The sequence below is a fragment of the Mchenga conophoros genome, linkage group LG4 (genome assembly GCF_057382185.1).
Source record: "Mchenga conophoros isolate Kocher_MC1m ecotype Shallow Benthic linkage group LG4, M_conophoros_male_GT1.1, whole genome shotgun sequence".
Classification (NCBI taxonomy): Eukaryota; Metazoa; Chordata; class Actinopteri; order Cichliformes; family Cichlidae; genus Mchenga; species Mchenga conophoros.
Genome location: NC_140529.1, coordinates 26,785,890 through 26,799,399, shown reverse-complemented (window position 1 = coordinate 26,799,399; position 13,510 = coordinate 26,785,890). Strand labels below are relative to the sequence as shown.

At 38.6% G+C, this 13,510-nt stretch overlaps 3 protein-coding genes across 3 annotated transcripts; 2 read left to right on the top strand and 1 right to left on the bottom strand.

Annotated features, from left to right (window-relative positions):
* The first annotated feature begins 2,094 nt into the window (after positions 1-2,094).
* tspan10 (tetraspanin 10) lies at positions 2,095-4,507 on the top strand. The gene is made up of 3 exons (XM_085271341.1): positions 2,095-2,217; positions 2,325-2,914; positions 3,044-4,507. The coding sequence occupies exons 1-3, from the start codon at positions 2,128-2,130 to the stop codon at positions 3,342-3,344; spliced, it is 981 nt and encodes a 326-aa protein (XP_085127467.1). The 5' UTR covers positions 2,095-2,127; the 3' UTR covers positions 3,345-4,507.
* On the bottom strand, positions 4,403-6,356 carry LOC146576238 (retinal cone rhodopsin-sensitive cGMP 3',5'-cyclic phosphodiesterase subunit gamma-like). Its single transcript, XM_085271342.1, has 4 exons — positions 6,200-6,356; positions 5,102-5,272; positions 4,974-5,014; positions 4,403-4,824 (listed from the first exon to the last, which is right to left on the bottom strand). The coding sequence occupies exons 2-4, from the start codon at positions 5,254-5,256 to the stop codon at positions 4,748-4,750; spliced, it is 273 nt and encodes a 90-aa protein (XP_085127468.1). The 5' UTR covers positions 5,257-5,272; positions 6,200-6,356; the 3' UTR covers positions 4,403-4,747.
* Positions 6,357-7,959: 1,603 nt separating this feature from the next.
* Positions 7,960-13,367, top strand: ccdc137 (coiled-coil domain containing 137). Its single transcript, XM_085271340.1, has 6 exons — positions 7,960-8,136; positions 8,339-8,484; positions 8,580-8,787; positions 9,992-10,074; positions 11,239-11,318; positions 11,415-13,367. The coding sequence occupies exons 1-6, from the start codon at positions 8,066-8,068 to the stop codon at positions 11,613-11,615; spliced, it is 789 nt and encodes a 262-aa protein (XP_085127466.1). The 5' UTR covers positions 7,960-8,065; the 3' UTR covers positions 11,616-13,367.
* Positions 13,368-13,510: the final 143 nt, after the last annotated feature.

The following is a 13,510-nucleotide window of genomic DNA, read 5'->3' as shown; positions in this document are numbered from 1 at the left end:
GAAAAAAAATCGGATTAAAAGGTATCATAAAATGAAAGTAATTAGTTTTAAAATTACTTAATTATTTGCCACCAGTCATCCATCCCAGTAAAAAGCTAAAACCTTATCTGATAAATTCCCACAACTTACCCACAAATAATTTTCTAGCAAGTATAAGTGAGCATGTCTATGTTTTGTTTTGTTTTTTATTAATCATATGGATATGGAATCAAATTTATGGAAGGACTAAAGCCAAGCCTTACAAGCCTGGAGTCCATCATCAGTCAGTGCCTGCAGCAGTGTGCAGATCTTCCTTCCATTTCCCTGCAGCTCAGTTCGGCACAGCCAGAGGAAAGAATGAGCACAGTGGACCAGCAGAGCCAGAGAGTGAGATAACCAGGCCTCGCTTTCTCCCTCTGCTTTTTCACTCAGTGTCACATCTGCTCTCTCATGTGCTGCTTGTTATTGACTTTCAGTAGCACATCACTTCATAACGACTTTATCAGAACAACAGAGGATTTTTACTGTGAAATATATCGGGTGTTAAATACAAACAGAAGCTCCACAATGAGAACTGTTGCATTTCTTCGTATTTGTTATAGAAGGTAATCTATGACCATTTCATCTGTGTTTGGGTGGTGTTTCATCTCATTTGACTGATAGCAAAAACCCTGATAAGTCTGAGAGGCAGGGAGTTAATTCGAGGGATTATTTTCAAGGAATAATTTGTAAGCTTTTTAGGTTAACACATTTTAAATTTAACTAAAACTGAATTGACACTTCTACATTTCTTTCACTTTATGTAAAACATGCTCCTGTAATTTCCTCCATTGATTTCATCATATTTTGAAGGCTGATTTTAGCATTCTAGCTGTGGTCATGTTGGTATTTTGGAGCCACGGGTTACTATATTAGGAAGAAAATGTGGAGCACTAAGTAATTTGCTAATGTTGGGATGTTAGAAGCTGTCTTTATAAACCTTTTAAGTATAAAGTTCAAACATACATATTTGCTTTTTTAAGTAAGTAAGCACAATCTTCCACAGTGGATTCATATTTCAACCATACAATAGCTACAATAACCTGCCAAAATAATTACACATTTCAAAGACTTTACTCATTTGATGTGTTTTGTGGACTTAAAGAGGTACGTGCATCATTACTAGAGACTGACTTGTTTTTTTTGTGCAGTGTGTGCAACATGATATCATATAGAAATTAACCTGAACACAACTAAGGTCATTCACAAAGGAATGCAAGATGCTGTTTCTGATTAAAAACTGACGAAACATTTTACTCAGTCTTCTAAGAAGTTCTGAATTCCTCTTGGTTAGTAAAGTGTGTTTTATTTTTAATAAATATGACAATTCATTTGCTTTTCTGTTCTTTGTCTGGGATTATTCATGCCATACGTTAGAAGAGTCTCGGTTTTCTGAACTTTTTGTAAACGTTAGAAGAAACTGTCTTGTGCATGATACCTGACTGCATGGCCAACCAGCTCTAACTAGTGACAGATATATTGACAGATATGATATGATTAGTCTCTGTTAATCCCGTGATAAATGTTAAGTTGCATACACAGCAGGAAACCAAATGCACCTGGAAAATCCTCATTATATAAGCACAAAAGCTGGGAATCTATGTAGATTCTGAAACTTAAAACTGGTTTTAGTGGTTGCCCAGCTGCTACAATGTTGTTTCTTTTTTGAGGCCTAAAACATATTTTCCAGGTTTCTGGAAAATTAAAGCAAGGATTTTAAAATATGTCTTCTACTTTCTTCCTTTTGTGGTAATCACCATCAGGAGACATTTTTGTGAGTCTTTGACCCATGGGTCCCACTGTAGGGCAATATATTATCCTTTGCAGGTCCTACTTTATTGCACATGAGTAGAGTTGAATAAAAAGTAGCTACTTCTATTTGGATGCCCACTTTTGTGTGAGTGTGTGTCTCCGACACGCTGCGATACCCTTTTAATCCCCTCACTGTGACTCTCACATGATGAAGAAATCCCACCCCCGAGGCTAAGCACAGCAATGGTTACTCCAGCTCAGCTCACATGCTTTTCTGTATTGTAGCAAATGATTGCCCTGTGTTACATTTTATCCTGTGTCATTCTGACCAGCTGATGTTTCCCAGTGGTTGACAAGATGAGGAGATTTTTGCCTAGAAAAAGATTCCCTTGGCCATGGCTGAGACGAGATGCTACTCCGAATGAGACCAGTCCACTCTTACCAAAGGTAGGTGTGTCACTGGGTTAGTTTGAGAATACTGTGTTCCTCTGTTCACCTGTAGTTACATTTCTGGGGTGGCTTTAATTTTTTGTGGCATTCTTGTGTGTCTAAAGGCAGGATCTACAAACAATGCTGAGGAGCTTGCCTTGGTCACTACTGATTTTCAAGCAGGGACAAACAGCGGACAGCAACACAACAGTCCCACAGATGCCAGGATAGATCCCTGTTACGGTTATTCTTTCATGGACTATTTCCTAAAATACTTTCTTATCATATGCAATCTGTTGTTCACAGTTCTGGGCCTGTTGCTTCTTGCTCTGGGGGTTTGGGGTCTCATTAGCAAGGAATCCTTTGCTCAGGAGAAGATCAGCAGTATTGGCACTGACCCAATGCTGGTAGTTCTGAGCGTGGGCTTTCTGCTCACTGTGCTGTGCCTGTCAGGCTGCGTGGGTGCCCTAAGAGAGAATCGCTGCTTGCTGAAGCTGTTCTCAGCCACAGTGCTGGTGCTCATCACAGCTCAAGTCATCATCGCCATTGTGGCCCATACTCTACAAGATCAGATTGAAGGTAACTTGCGATCCGGGATGTTAGTTGCCATCGCACGGTACCAAGATGATCTGGATCTGAGGTTCATCACAGACGAGATTCAGTCAAATCTGCAGTGCTGTGGGGCGGACAACTACAGAGACTGGGAGATTAACATGTGAGCAACTTGGAAATCTTTTTTTTTTTACTTTTTTGAAAGTAAATCAAAGCCAGTTGGTCACGATGTAGGAATGTGTTGAAGAAGTTAATGAAGTTTTTTTATTGGGTTATTTTTCCCTTTCTTCAGATATTACAACTGCTCAGCTCCAGGAGTGCTGGCCTGCGGTGTCCCTGCAACATGCTGCGTGGATCCTCTGGAGAACGGCACCGTGTGGAACTCTCAGTGTGGTGTCGGAGCCCAATTACTGGATGAGTTTACTGCTCAGAGTGTGATCTTCCTGGGAGGTTGTCTGGGGGAAATCTCTCGATGGATCAAGCAGCACGAGGGCCTGATAGGAATAATTGTGACTGTCGTGTTTGGGGTCCAGATTCTGATATTATTTATTACCATACGACTGCTGGAACGCATTAATCGTCATAAAGTATAGCTATAACACGAAGTGACGAATACAGCAATATGCTGGTTGGGGTTTAATGAGTTCTGGCTGTGCTTAAATTCTGGCTTCATTTGTCAATCATTTAAAACAACCTAACCTTAAACACACAGACTGAACTTTTGCAAATGGAAATGAGACATAATTTAAACGAGGAAAGCAAATTCCAACACAAATTATCCACTGAAAATGTTTTACATTTTAAAAATGCTTGAGAGTTTAAGAAAAAAAGAATTTCAGTTAAAAGTTAACTGCAGCTTCGCGATAGCTATCACCTCTTTTGTGTTTAAAAAAAAAAACTCCACTTTTCAAGAACATGTACTCACTGGCCACTTCATTAGGTACACTTGTTGAACTGCTCATTAACTGAAATATCGAATCAGTCTGAATATGGAAATGGATTTGAAAGATTTTAACTTCACCAATGTGGGTCAGACCAAGGAAAGTCTTGAAACTGTATCTGTGTGTGTGTTTATGGGACGGTAGTGACACTATCACCAAAACGTTTTCACCACATGTGCCCAAATCCTTCAAAGACACACACCTCCTGATATTTGAAGGATTCTTGGAGGATCTCAAAATGGTGAAACAGTTCAACAGCATAGGAGTGGTTGTAAATGGGTCACCTGGAGAGTAGAGGTCCTGCAGATCAGATCTGCATCTTCATCACAAGCACCTACAATGTAACAAAATAATCAATGAACAAAAATGGAATTCATTTATTCTGAGCTGAGATCAGAATAAATGGAACAGCTCAGAAGAATGATTAGAGTAAGATTGTAAAAGCACCTTTCAGCGACTGACGGTGGACAACCTGCTGCAAATATGTGAAACACATGTGCACGTCCCACACATGCAAGGTTTCCTGCGCTGTTTTGAATGAACTGAACTGAGTTTGCTAAAAGCAAGTTTTGTGTTCTGAGTGTTAACAAATATTGAATAAATAATGATGATTACAGATGGTATTTATGATGGGAATGATGTAATCTCTCATGCGCAGTGTGGGTCAGTAAATAACCGTCAAATAAAAGGACAAAATCAAATGACTGAAATTGTGTTAAAAATGTCAACATTTATTCGAGAGTTTGATTAAATATGATAAAGACAGTGCTGACGATTGTGCAGAAACCAAGCTAACAGAGTTCTAGCTAAAACCACAGACTCAAGCAATGACACGAGAACACATTCGAGATACACGTTTTGTGAACATGGCAGCTTGAGATCGTTATGAAATTAGGTTTACAATATAAAATATATAAGACAAAGAACAGGATTCACAGCATGCAGACGTATAAAGACACCTTTTCAGCCAGTATTAATGATCCAGATTATTGAAACTAAATACTGAAATTCAAAATTTGCCACATTTATTTAAAACAACTTCACAGCGGAGATAATCAGATGATGCCATACTGGGCAAGCTCATGTAGCTCTAGATGGCTGTATGCCTCCCACGGGCAGATTACAGTGATGTCTAAAATGAAAAAAACAAAGAGAAGAAAACAAATCATGAGTTGTTGTTTTTTTTTTTGTTTTTTTGTTTTTGTTTTTTAAAGGAAGAAAAGGTCATGTCATGTGCATGTTTTGGTTATGTAGCCATCTGACTTTTATTTTTTTACTTACCAGTTCCAAGACCTTCCATTCCTGGGATCTCCTCTCCAAAGCTGGTAAAGAAAGAAAATAACAAGCTTTACTGGAGGATATCTGACAAACTTAGATGACTCGTGCGAGGTTATCAGAAAGAGACATACCCAATCACTCCTCTTTTGGGAGGCTTGCTCTTGAACTGCCGCGTGTTCCTCTGTTTGAACTTGGGTGCAGACTTGCGTGGGGAGCCGGGGGCCGTGGCTCTGAGGGGAGCTTTGTTGCCAGTCTTTCCTTCGGGTTTGGCCACCTCCAAATTCATGCTTCTGTTGTTTCAACTGTAAAAGTCACTGTCTCATTAAAATGCCCAACAATGAATGAAACAGTTATAAAAAATCTTGTGACGTAATTATCCTCATATAAAGACAAGCCATGTGCTCATGTTACTAATCAAATGCTGCGATACCTTCAAGCTTGAAAGCGCCTTCATAATCAGATTACTGTGAGGATGTGCTGAAGTGGCCTCTAGGTTTACACTGACAATAGCTTGAAATGTTTATTTATTTATTTTCACAGTTAAAAAAATGGAAAAATAGCAATGCAATTTGTATGTAAATGTGCATAGATGTAACCACATATTTTTAAAAAAACAAAAAACAGATGCAAAGCCGAAAGAGTCCAATAAATATAATGTGCAAATAATGTACAAAACATGACTACATAAACAATAAGTTCTGCTTTTGCCCTGAAAGGTTACACAAATACACACAATGACAACTCTAATCAACAATTTCATAAGTTCAGCTTTTTAATCATTCTTAGAAATTCAGGTCATAGTTAAAGGCGGTCATATATTGTTCGGCGACTCTCATTTGTTGTCCTTCCATTATGCAAAAAAAAAAGGTGTGACAGAAAATTAAAAACAATTAAAAAGCACCTCAATGCTTCTTATAATGTCCCTGATATAATCTAGTCTTCCATATGACTGAATTAACACCTCATTAACTGTATTAAAAATATATATTAGGCTGGAAAGACTGAATTTCTATTCTGATTAATTTTACATTGCATATTATTTATTAAATATCTACGTTTTAATTAATAATCTAATACTACATGCCTGGATGGATACAGAAACATACTACCAGGTAAAGTCCAAATAAAGATGGAAACTTTTATATAACAATAATAAACTGCATGTGTTAAAATAAGTCCAAAAAGAGAAAGAGTGTTCAAAAAAGATTTAACCTGTTGTTTCAACTCACCGCTTGTGGTGCTTCTCTTGGTAGTTGATTATGATGGTAGTGTCCAAGAGGTCTGAGTGGCTGTTAAATGCTGTTGCATTAAGTTGCATTAGTGCAGTCCTTTTATACACCACAGACTTAGAGACGATTATGACGCCACCTGCCAACAAACTGATGATTCTATCATCACTTGTACCCAAGCAGATCATTGATGAGGGATTGGCCGACTGGCATTCAGCAGGAGGGGGCAGCAGTTTCCTGTTCCTGAGACTGTCCTGAAGACACACATGCTGATGATTCTGAACGGGAATTATTTGAGTATTTTATCCATAACCTCTTCAGATATGGTCAAATGTAAGCACTGAGTTCTGGAGTTTTCTCAGGATATAGCTAATTATTATCACTGTTTTTCTGTTATGACCAAATATTATGTAACACCTGAAGCCGAGAACTTACTGGCATGAACCGTGACATTCTCCTTTCATCAGCAGTCTCGCAGATTGAGCTGCATTATAGCTGCTAATCCAGCCCAGCCTCCTTCCATCACACAGGTGAACACACCTGCTCCATTCATGTGAAGATTTACTACAGCGTCGTTCTGCAATCTGTACTGCTGATGCATGCTGTTCAGGCACATGTATGGACACTAACTCCTCATGTCACCTGTACAAAAAAGATTCAAATGTCTGAGATTAGTGGATATATTCAATAGAGCAAACCTGTCTAGCTACAGTACACTAAGGAGCCAGCTGTGGTATTTTAATTGAAGGTTGTTTCATTGAAGCTTGTTTATTATGTTCATTATAAGAAACACATGACTTTTTTCCTTTGTATTTTTGTATTTTGTCTAGCTGATCAATCAAATGGTATTTATTTCTGATGAAGAAATGTAGAGTTTACTCTTCACATTGTTTACTGGACAGAGCCACTTATTGATCCGCGTGACTGTTACATGTTATGTGACTGCTGTACAAATGATATGCACGACTTTGTAGATTCAAACCATAAATGATAAAGAGCTTGGTCTAGATCAGGGGTGGGCAGTTAATTTCCCCAAGGGCCCACATTCATCACCTAATTGTAACATCTACTCTTACCAGAGGCAGTTTAATTACAGGACAGTCTGGGTAATGAGCTACCAGAACAATTTTTTAAATTTATTTTTTTTGTAATTTTACACATTTATCTGTTTATTTATATTAATTTAAGCCCAAAAACGTCATGCTGGCAGATTTTTCTTTTATCAAAAGTAGCTACATCTTCATGATGTAGAAAAACTAAGACTAATTGTAGAAATCTCACTTATTTTTCTTATACTGAGATATTGCAGGGATTAAATTTCCATTTAAACTTCTTTACACTGAGAGAGAGGGATATTCACCATTCCCGCCTATTTAAAGACAAAGCGAATTGTCTGAACGACTTTAAATTATTTTGACCTATGTTTTCTACAGTTACTGGATGATGCCCTCTAGCGGTGGCAGGAAGCAGAGTCGTTGAATGGAGTGACCAACGACTGGCTCTGACAGGAAGCGTCTCTTGAGCCAATCAGGTTTGACCAAAGATCGTCTTATGTCTCATGTGTGTCACTCTGCAATAAAATTACTGTACGTCTCATTGATTACAGCGATTTAAAAAATTGACAATACATATTTAATTTGATTAAATCAGTTTGGTTTTTTTTACAAAGCAAGAGTTTCATCACGAATCTCTCAATCTGTTTCAATACGCCAAACTTGCAAATCATGTTTTGGTACCTGAAAAAGAAATGGAGTGAGATGTCTGTCCTCTACTACGTGCCACCGGTAGAGTTTCGGTTGAAGTCTGAGCATAGTGCTCCACGTGTGTTGTTTTGCTTTGTTATGCATTCATGTTAATTATTGTAGCATGGTGAAGAATAAGAAAAATAAAGTGCCCGATTCGGGGAAACAAGCGGGAAAACCTGGACAACGTCAAAGGTACCATAAGGAAGCTAATACGTAATGGAAAATGTGCTAGTTAAGCTAGTTAGCAACAGAAGCTAGCTGATACGGGCTCCAACCCAAGTTGTGAGCGATCAGATTAAACCGGACTTGTTAAAGTTTTAAGTGGGGACTTGTGTCTGCAACTAAACATGTTTGCTTTTTGTTTTTTCCTGTCTGTATTGTGTCCAAATTTCAGTAATGCCAAGCTCCAGAGAGATGGTAAACCCAAGAAAGCCAAAGAGGTGGACCACATTCAACACATCCCCTTCAAACTACGAGAAATAATGAAGGCTAAGGACAGAATGAAAACTGGGTCCCTAAAAGTCAAAAAGCCGAAAAAGGGTATAAAAAAAGTTTATAAATATTCATTTTAGTGTCATGACTGTCGTGTATAACTAATAAAGACTGTGTTGTGTCTTTACCCATCTCACCTGAAGATAAATCAGAGTATTTTCTAGATGGAGACATACCTGTTCCACATTTCAAGAGGGGCAAACGGGAAAGCGTGAAAGCTTACGTGCAGCGGATGGAGCGTGAGACAAAACATGTCATGTTCCTCTCCAAAAACCAAGTAGACAGGAAGCCCGAAATGGATGCAAGCGAACAAGAGAGGCCTGCACACTGCAAATCTGATAAAAAGAAGGAGTGAGTACACTTTACACTACACTTTACACTAAACCCCATCCTTATCTAGTAGGTTTCATGGCATAGCTTGTCTTCACTTATTCTGATTTGTGGCTGGGTTTCTTTTTTAGTGTTGTGGCACTGATATTTTTATATGCGTGACATGGATTGAATAACAGTAAAGTATTGAAATAATGTGTAAATCTTTTATCAAAGTTCTTGATCCACAAACTAATGACATGACGAAAAGCAAACTTTGTAGCTGCTCCATCCATCACCATTTGTGTTGTACAGCAAAAAATCTGCAGTAATCCTCCAGAAGTTTTATTAAAACATGCAGATGAACTGTTAACGTTGCCTGATACCGTGTTTAAATTATACAGCTTACAGAATGCTATATAAAAGGTTATATGAAATGGGCAGCTGTCCTATTTTACAAAGAAGAAATAACTGCACCAAACAGGGGTGAGTTTAAGGCAGGGGTGGGCAACTCCAGGCCTTGAGGGCTGGTCTCCTGCAGGTTTTAGATATCACTTTGAATCAGCTGTGTTGGATCAAGGACACATCTAAAACCTGCAGGACACTGGCCCTCGAGGCCTGGAGTTGCCCACCTATAACACCGTTATAACATCTGTTTTCAGCAGCACAGAAACTTTGCGTGAATGCAGAGGGCAAACTTCAGAATGCTGATTTACCTGATGCTCTTCATTGCAGCAACCACATTCTCCTTTAAAGCCTTACAGACACAAACTCGCTCTTCGCTTGACTTCTTCATACTTAAACAGGCAGACACACGTGCACAAAAACTCATAAACATGAACTACCTCATCCCAGAAATAAAGCTTTGCCAGAGAGTGCTTTAGAGTCTTTACATATTTTTGCATTTAAGAAAATGTTGTTGTTTTTTCCAAAAAATTAAATTTGATCTGACATGTAAATACAGTCAGTGGGTTTATGTTTGTTGTTTTTCTGACAGGTGTTGTGTGCAGCTAAACTTTAAAACACTGCAAGTTCTAAAATGGAAACCAATGAACAGTTCATTTTGAAAGACCTGTGTTTTTTCTCTTTTGAATATTTATTATTGCTCATTAATAAGACAAAAGTATTTCTTATCCAATTAATCGATTGAACAATCAATAGATTACTCGATTACTAAAATAATCGATAACTGCAGCCCGACTGTCAAGTGTTACATTTTTAATGCCTACTGATTTTCTATTGGCAGGTATGGTAAAATGAAGCTACAGAAGCTACAGCAGAAAAAGGTGAACAAACAAGAGGACAAGATGGAAGAACAGATGTTTATAGGTAAGAATGAAGGTTTTACAAGGACATGTGGTGCATTGTTCTTTAGATGGGATCTGTCTTTGACTGTCACTCGGTTTGGTACTAATAGCAAGAGGTAGCATTTACCAGATATTATTTTCAACATTTCTTTGAAAGTCTGGGTCTTTTTGACATATTTAAAACACTAAAGGTCTTCGACACAGCACTTGCTTCAGTAGCATTTCTTTTTTCGTAGTACACCATCTACTAGGTAAACAAGGGTGCAGATGGAGGACATGCTGTGAGATATTCTTTCAGTAAAGCATTTTTTTTTTTTGCAGTACTGTCCTGATCACTTCCCTCTGAGGAAATTTCAAACCTCTATCTGAAGTAATCCCAGATTCAGCTGTTAGAACAAAACAAACATTAAAAATTTGTCAGTCTGAGCCAGAGTAAAACCAAATGACGCAGAACCAAATCACCTCAGTTGTAGTTCCCCGTGAAATTAAAGTAAGGACCCAATTCAAGTATATTAGATGATGTGTTCCTGGTGTAAGCCACAATGGATGCAGTGTTTAATGCCTTCAGTTGACATAAAAATCAACCACAAAGTTACTGTTTATGCTCATCTTTTCTGTTTGTGCCCTTATAAATCTACACTGTTTCCTACACAGAAAGTGGGAAGAGCATTTGCATCTCTGGGGTTTACAGAGACTGGTCCAAAAACAAATATTAGTGTGTGTAGATAGATGGATAGCCTACCTATGTATAATCACATTCTACGCATCCTATGATCGCTCACAAAGCTCTCAAACCGGTTTCTTGAATATGACAATGAGTTCACTGTATTCGCATGGCCTCCACAGTCCTCATAACTCATAATAGACTCATAATGGAACGGGAAATGTTATGGATGTGCAGTCCACAAATCTTCACCAATTGCGCGATGCTGTGATGTTAGTACGCACCAAATTCTCTGTGCCATAAATTAAGGAAGTGCTGAAAGCAAAACGAGTTTAAGCCGTTATTAGGACAGTGTAGCTAATAAAGTGACCAGTGTATAAATCAGGTGTTATGGTTAAAAGTTGTTGGGCTATACAAACATGGAAAATGGCAAGAAGTATTTAATTAAGGCAGCTTAACATGGCAACGGTGAGTGGTCATTAAAAAAATCCCTGTAGTTAAATGATGGCTTTTGTTTCGTAGATGATGTTCCTTTTGGTGAGGTTACAATGGCCCCTCCCTCTTTGAGTGCCAAACCAAGGAAAGCTGAAGTCAAATCTCAGGTAATCACACCGTGCATTGATCACATGATCTCTCATCGAACCATGCAGATGGTTCATAAAATCCTATTTCCTTTTTTTCCCCATTTCATTGTGCAGAAAGCATCAAAGGAGCTGCTCCTAAACTCTCTTCTTGGCCATACTGCAGTCTCCACTACAAAGCCCTCCATGGCCAAACAGAGAATCATGGAGGAGGAGCGGGAACGAGCAGTAGAGGCATACCGTCAGCTGAAGAAACAGAAACAGCAGCAGTATGAAGCTAGGACTGCAAGCATGAGAAAACTCAAAAGCCTTCATTAATGTCGCTTTTCACTCAGCTCATCTGCAGTCAGTGTTCCTGGCAGCAGCAGGGCTGAGCAGTGATCTGTAGAAACTGTCTAAATAAGATGGAGAGCTAGCCACATTTGAGATTAATATCTGGAGGAACTTTATGCATCCATAGGCCACTGTTGGAGGCTCCTGTAGCTCAACAGGTACAGCAGGCTGTTTGCTTTTCATGAAACTGGCAACATACCACTCCCCCACCCACGCTGTCTAAAAGAGGGGGAAAATGTGTAGTATTCAAATGTCTGTGTGTGCAAGGGTGGATGTGGCTCCTTGTGTAAAGCGGTTGGTTGGGAAAACTTTAAGGGCACTGTATAATTCCATTTTATCTTTAGGTACACTAAACAACACTGCCGCTTTCACAACGTTGTTAATTTAAAAGAGTGAACGGCTTTCAAAGTGCTTTGTAACACTGCAGAGTCATTTCCCAAGTCCGATGGAAAATACATGGAGATATTTTGCCTATGCTCATTTATCACCCTTGGAACGCTTGCGTATTTCATCATTTGTATTTACAGTTTTTTCACATTTGCATGTTCAGATAACCAAATTCTGAGGTCGTCCGTCATGTGATGGACAGTAAAATCCATCCATCAGGTTATTTCAAAGTAAAGATGATCCTCTGATTGTTTTTAGTGGTCCCACTAGATGGCACTCCTCTTGTACACAGCCGACATAACTTGCTCATTGTTGGTGCCACATTATATATTGAAGTATTTTATATTGTTGTTAAATGGTTGAGTGGTAATGACTGCATTTTATATAGAAAATGTAAATAACATGTTGAGAGAAACCATGAGGTCATTTATTATTAGATGTTTTTGATTTTTTCCATGCTCCTCAGCAGATGTTTGCTGTTTGTTGTCATATTCCCTGTTTTTTTCCAGAGCATTTGGATAAATCTGGAATTGTCATCCACACTGATGTTCAGAAACACCAGCTGAAAAAACAAATATCCTCATGAGACCTTTTTAGCTGTTCTTGGGTTTTAAAGTCCTTTGCAGCTGCTGTTTTTTGTTTGTACGTCTGTGATAGCCTCTGTCTTGGGATAAATGAGCCATTAGCCTTTTTAAATGTGCAGCATTTATTAGAGCCTGGCACAGCTATTTATATTTGTAATCCTTCGAAGGCTTTACACTCATGAACGAAGCCATTGTTTAAATATTTGCATATGAGACAGACTGCGCATATTCAAATCTTTGTTCAAAAACTTTCAAAGCATGCTATCTAAGGAAAAAAAACCACATTGATAATATAATGCAATAGTGATCAACTGAATAATATGACCAGATGGTGTCAATACTGAATTCTTCTTATCTGGTTCGTGGGTCCAATCACTGCTATTTAATCAGCTTGACTGGTGAAACCCTCAGTCCATGTTTGTCCTCTGATGGTTGTCACAGTGACACGGAAATGTATTAAGTGGGGACAGCTGCTGGTGATTGGGTGCACCGACTCCCTTGAGCTGAGCACATTTGCCATTGGTTATATTCCACCTGTGTGCAGGACAGCTGTTCACATTATCAGAGCTTTACAGCTGTTTTTCACTTAGGATGTTAAGATACTGGGGTTTTTTTTACCTTCTTCTTCTTCTTTTAGTTGAATTTACTGACCCCGGAGTTACGTAATATACAAAGCTTCAATCGTGTTAGCGTATTTATATAGTCAAATATTTCAAGTGCAATGTGGCACATTGTGAGTTCTCTGTATTAAATGTTTTACCAACCATCCAAAGGTCCGCTGGGAAGCACGAAATCTAACCAGACTTGAGCAGTTTCATTGGAAATATTCTGCTCTGTTTATGTCCACATGCAGTGTTTCATTTTGGATATCATGCAACGCTTGTTTTTTTCAGCCAGATCAAGAAGGTG

Excerpts from the sequence above, each read along its gene's own strand:
- LOC146576238 (XM_085271342.1), bottom strand. The coding sequence starts at position 5,256 with ATGAATTTGGAGGTGGCCAAACCCGAAGGAAAGACTGGCAACAAAGCT. Across the intron at positions 5,015-5,101 it reads CCCAAAAGAGGAGTGATTGG|CTTTGGAGAGGAGATCCCAG; the intron begins GTATGTCTCTTT and ends TTTCTTTACCAG. Across the intron at positions 4,825-4,973 it reads AATGGAAGGTCTTGGAACTG|ACATCACTGTAATCTGCCCG; the intron begins GTAAGTAAAAAA and ends TTTTCATTTTAG.
- tspan10 (XM_085271341.1), top strand. The coding sequence starts at position 2,128 with ATGAGGAGATTTTTGCCTAGAAAAAGATTCCCTTGGCCATGGCTGAGA. Across the intron at positions 2,218-2,324 it reads CCAGTCCACTCTTACCAAAG|GCAGGATCTACAAACAATGC; the intron begins GTAGGTGTGTCA and ends GTGTGTCTAAAG. Across the intron at positions 2,915-3,043 it reads AGAGACTGGGAGATTAACAT|ATATTACAACTGCTCAGCTC; the intron begins GTGAGCAACTTG and ends CCCTTTCTTCAG.
- ccdc137 (XM_085271340.1), top strand. The coding sequence starts at position 8,066 with ATGGTGAAGAATAAGAAAAATAAAGTGCCCGATTCGGGGAAACAAGCG. Across the intron at positions 8,485-8,579 it reads AGTCAAAAAGCCGAAAAAGG|ATAAATCAGAGTATTTTCTA; the intron begins GTATAAAAAAAG and ends TCTCACCTGAAG. Across the intron at positions 11,319-11,414 it reads AAGCTGAAGTCAAATCTCAG|AAAGCATCAAAGGAGCTGCT; the intron begins GTAATCACACCG and ends TTCATTGTGCAG.